Source organism: Arachis hypogaea, chromosome 12, assembly GCF_003086295.3.
Source record: "Arachis hypogaea cultivar Tifrunner chromosome 12, arahy.Tifrunner.gnm2.J5K5, whole genome shotgun sequence".
Taxonomy (NCBI): domain Eukaryota; kingdom Viridiplantae; phylum Streptophyta; class Magnoliopsida; order Fabales; family Fabaceae; genus Arachis; species Arachis hypogaea.
The window spans coordinates 105089566-105093732 of record NC_092047.1 but is presented as its reverse complement, the minus strand read 5'-3'; the positions used below and the strand labels follow the sequence as shown (position 1 = coordinate 105093732).

The 4167-nt window shown below is 34.3% G+C and overlaps 1 protein-coding gene across 1 annotated transcript; it reads left to right on the top strand.

Moving 5' to 3' along the window:
• Positions 1-237: 237 nt before the first annotated feature.
• Positions 238-4167, top strand: LOC112729361 (uncharacterized). The gene is made up of 2 exons (XM_025779594.3): positions 238-3213; positions 3952-4167. Exons 1-2 carry the CDS (start codon positions 238-240, stop codon positions 4165-4167), a joined length of 3192 nt encoding a protein of 1063 aa, XP_025635379.3.

Sequence of the window (4167 nt, the reverse complement as noted above, 5' to 3'; positions counted from 1 at the left end):
TATATATAAAAAAATATTATTTTTAAATAGCAAGCATAAAAATTAATTATTTCTATTTATACAACAAATTTAATATTTAATCAAACATAAAAATATACACGTTAAATTCTTTCAAATTTTAGATAAGTGGTATATATCAAAACTTAATATCTAATAAAATTTTGGTCCAAAAATTATTACAATATTCATAAGTGGTATATATCAAATCTATAAAAGAAGGTAGTAACATAAGCTGAAATGCAAAAACCAGCTTTATCACCACCAAAACATTTTTCACACATTGCCTTATATATGATGAGAACCACCCCAAACTCATGGTTTTACTTCATATCCTTGCTGTGTCTAGTGGACTTGACTATCACTATCAATTTAGCCACTGCCCATTATTGTCTTGATCATCAGCAATCTCTGCTGCTCCATTTGAAGAACAACCTCACATATAACCAAAATCAGTCCAAAAAATTAATTCATTGGAACCATGTTCATGATTGCTGCCACTGGAAAGGGGTCTCTTGCAACAAGGGACATGTTATAGCACTAGACTTAAGCCAAGAATCTATCTCTGGAGGTAACTTTAGCAGTCTCTTCCACATGCAATTTTTGCAGAGTTTGAATTTGGCTTATAATAAGTTCATCTCCTTTGAAACTCGTTCTGAGTTCCAAAACTTGAAGAATCTGAGGTATTTGAATTTGTCAAATGCTGGCATTGTGGGAGAAATTTCAAAAAATATCTTCAAATTATCCTCACTTCAAGTTCTTGATTTATCTGATAATCAAGGACTTAATGGTTCCCTACCACAAAATATCCCATATCAATTAGCATCTCTCAACTACTTGAACCTCAGTCATACAAATTTTTCTGGACCACTACCACAGTCTCTCTTCAACTTGAGGAAACTATCAACATTGGATCTATCAAATTGCCAGTTTAATGGGACACTTCCTAACTCAATGTCAAATCTTACCCATCTTGTTTATCTAGATTTGTCATTCAATAACTTCACTGGCCCTCTTCCATCTTTCAATAGGTCCAATGCTCTTAGGATTTTTGCTCTCAATCATAATTATTTTAGTGGTACAATTCCATCCACCCATTTTAATGGCCTTGCAAATCTTGTGAGAGTTGATTTAGGAGATAACTCTTTCGATGGAAGAGTTCCTTCAACTTTGTTTGCACTTCCATCTCTTCAACAACTCATTCTCTCCTACAATAGATTTGAAGGCCCATTAAAGGAACTACCAAATTGTTCTTCCTCATCTTTAGAGATGCTTGATTTAAGTGGAAACAATTTTCAAGATTCAATTCCCTCATCTATTTTCCAACTCAAAAGACTCCTTTTGCTTCAGCTTTCAACAAACAAGTTCAGTGGCACAATAAAATTGGACAAACTTCGGAACCTACCAAATTTAAAAACATTTGATCTTTCTCATAACAATTTATCAGTTGTTGATGCAAATGTTACAAATGGTCAAGATTTGTCATCCTTCCCCATGCTGAACAATCTTTTATTAGCTTCATGCAAGTTGCATGCATTTCCTTCCTTCTTGAGAAATCAGTCCACTTTGCTTTATTACCTTGACTTATCCAACAACCAAATTGAAGGAACCATACCCAATTGGATTTGGAAACTTGAATTTTTGATGTCCCTAAATCTTTCCAAAAACTTCTTGAAAGGTATGGAAGGGCCTTTCCAAAACCTTGGTTCAAATTTATTCCTCCTTGACCTACATGGCAACCAATTGCAAGGGCCTGCCCCCATTTTCACAAAAACCATTGCTTACTTGGATTGCTCCAACAACAATTTCAGCTCATTCATTCCAGCAGACATTGGTAACCAAATTCCAAACATAGTTATGTTGTATCTTTCAAACAATAGTTTTCATGGAGAAATCCATGAATCCTTTTGTAATATGACATTTCTTAGATTGCTTGATCTTTCGGATAATCGCTTCAACGGCGAGATTCCAAAGTGTTTGGCAACAAGTGACAGATCTTTGAGAGTATTAAGTCTTGCTGGGAATGAACTCAGTGGCCATGTACCAGACACATTCCCAACATCTTGTGCTTTAAGGTTTCTAGATTTAAATGGAAATCTTTTAGATGGAACCGTTCCAAGATCTTTGACAAATTGTCAAAATCTACAAGTCTTGAATCTTGGAAAGAATCAATTAATTGATACTTTTCCTTGCTTCTTGAAGAACATTTCGACACTGAGAGTCATGATTTTAAGGTCAAACAAATTTCATGGGCATATTGAATGTCCTAGTAGCACTGGCAACTGGGAGATGCTTCAAATTCTTGACCTAGCCTCCAACAACTTTAGTGGCTTGTTGCCATCTTCGCTTCTGCAAAGTTGGAAAGCGTTGATGCATGATGAAGATAGATCACGGTTTGGGCATTTATCTTTTGGTTTATTTGATTACATTAATCATATACAGAATGTTGGGATTTTAATAACCACAGTTTTCAGCAATGCTGATAAGATGAAATTTGCTAAGCTTCATGTCATGGAGCCACTTTTTGTGGTGGACCACATTGTCTCTCATGTCATGGAAGGCGTATATGGTATTGGTAGGTATGAGGATTCAGTTACAATTGTGAACAAAGGTCAACAAATGAAGTTGGTAAAGATTCTCATTGCCTTCACTTCATTGGATTTCTCATCCAACTATTTTGAAGGGCCAATACCAGAAGAGATAATGAATTTCAAAGCATTGCATGCTCTTAACTTGTCACACAATTCTTTCTCAGGCCATATCCCTTCAACTTTGGGAAACTTGAGAAATCTTGAGTCCTTAGACTTGTCAATGAATTCTTTGGGGGGAGAGATTCCGACTGAGCTTGCAAGCTTAACTTTTCTTGCCATCATGAATGTCTCTTATAATCATCTTGTGGGAAGAATCCCAACAGGTACTCAAATCCAATCGTTTGAAGCAGATTCATTTATAGGCAATGAGGGGTTGTGTGGGCCACCATTAACCCAAAATTGTAGTGGTGAAGGAGGACAAGGACTGTCACAACCGCCGTCATCTGAAACTACTAACTCTCATAGTAGTAGCTCAATTGATTGGAGTTTGTTAAGTGTGGAATTGGGATTCACTTTTGGGTTTGGAATCTTTATCATGCCACTCATTTTGTGGGAGAGATGGAGGTTGTGGTACTCCAAGAAAGTAGACGATGCTCTATACAAGATTGTCCCTCAACTTGATTTCGTATATGAACGTCATGGTGGCAAGAAGTATAGATATTTAAGGTGGAAGCCTTATTGATTGTTGTTGCACTTTATCTGTATGTTGCTTTTTCTATTTTATTTTATTTTTGTTGTTTCTTATTTTTCTTAATTTGTGTGTAGTAAGTATAAAAATAAGGACTTCGTTAGCTTGGTTGAAGCTAACCATTGATGGGGAGTAAAATCGTGATTATTTTATTTGAAGTTGTTTTAGGGTTAGCATAAGAAGTGAAGATAGTGTATGTGTCACTACAAGTGTATTGTAATTAATAAAAGGAAAAAATTGATTGTAATTAAGATTAGCTGAATTTTATAATGTTTATAATTTGGTGTTTAATTTTTTTTAATTTATTTTTTATGATAATTTTTAAATATTTAAATTTTATATTTTAAATACTAAATTTTAATAATATAAAAATATAGAATTAAATATGTCAAAAATTTTTTTATGTAATAATTAATAAACAACAATTAGAAAAAAATTAACTGGCACAATCTCTACAAGGTTTTTTTATTTAATTAAATTAAATAAATGTAATAATTATTAAAATAAATAATTATAAAAATTATTATAAAAATACATTCTTCAGTCTTATATCATTTACAGTGTAAATAAGTAAAACTTGAATGTATCTTATTTATATTATAAACGAGATAAGACCAGTGCATGTGATACGTATATATCTCGTTTATAGTGTGGGAAAATTTCTTGTATATGCAGGACATCAACAACAGAGTGCAGTCGGCGATGTCTGTAGTGCCTCGATGTGTTGTAGAGTACAACAAATGGTACGTCCATGGCTCCCTGCAAGCACCGCCAAACCCCAAGACAGCCCATGGCACCGCTCAAAATCCTGAAGCAGTGGCAGTCACCGCAGATGGACCAAGTTGTTCGACTTGTCCGTCATCAGGTACCCCCGTCAATAGCAAGATGTAA

What these genes read in the sequence shown, in the direction of transcription:
- LOC112729361 (XM_025779594.3), top strand. Translation starts at nt 238, where the DNA reads ATGCAAAAACCAGCTTTATCACCACCAAAACATTTTTCACACATTGCC. An exon ending in TTGTCCCTCAACTTGATTTC is followed by an intron (nt 3,214 to 3,951) that starts GTATATGAACGT and finishes TTGTATATGCAG; the next exon opens with GACATCAACAACAGAGTGCA.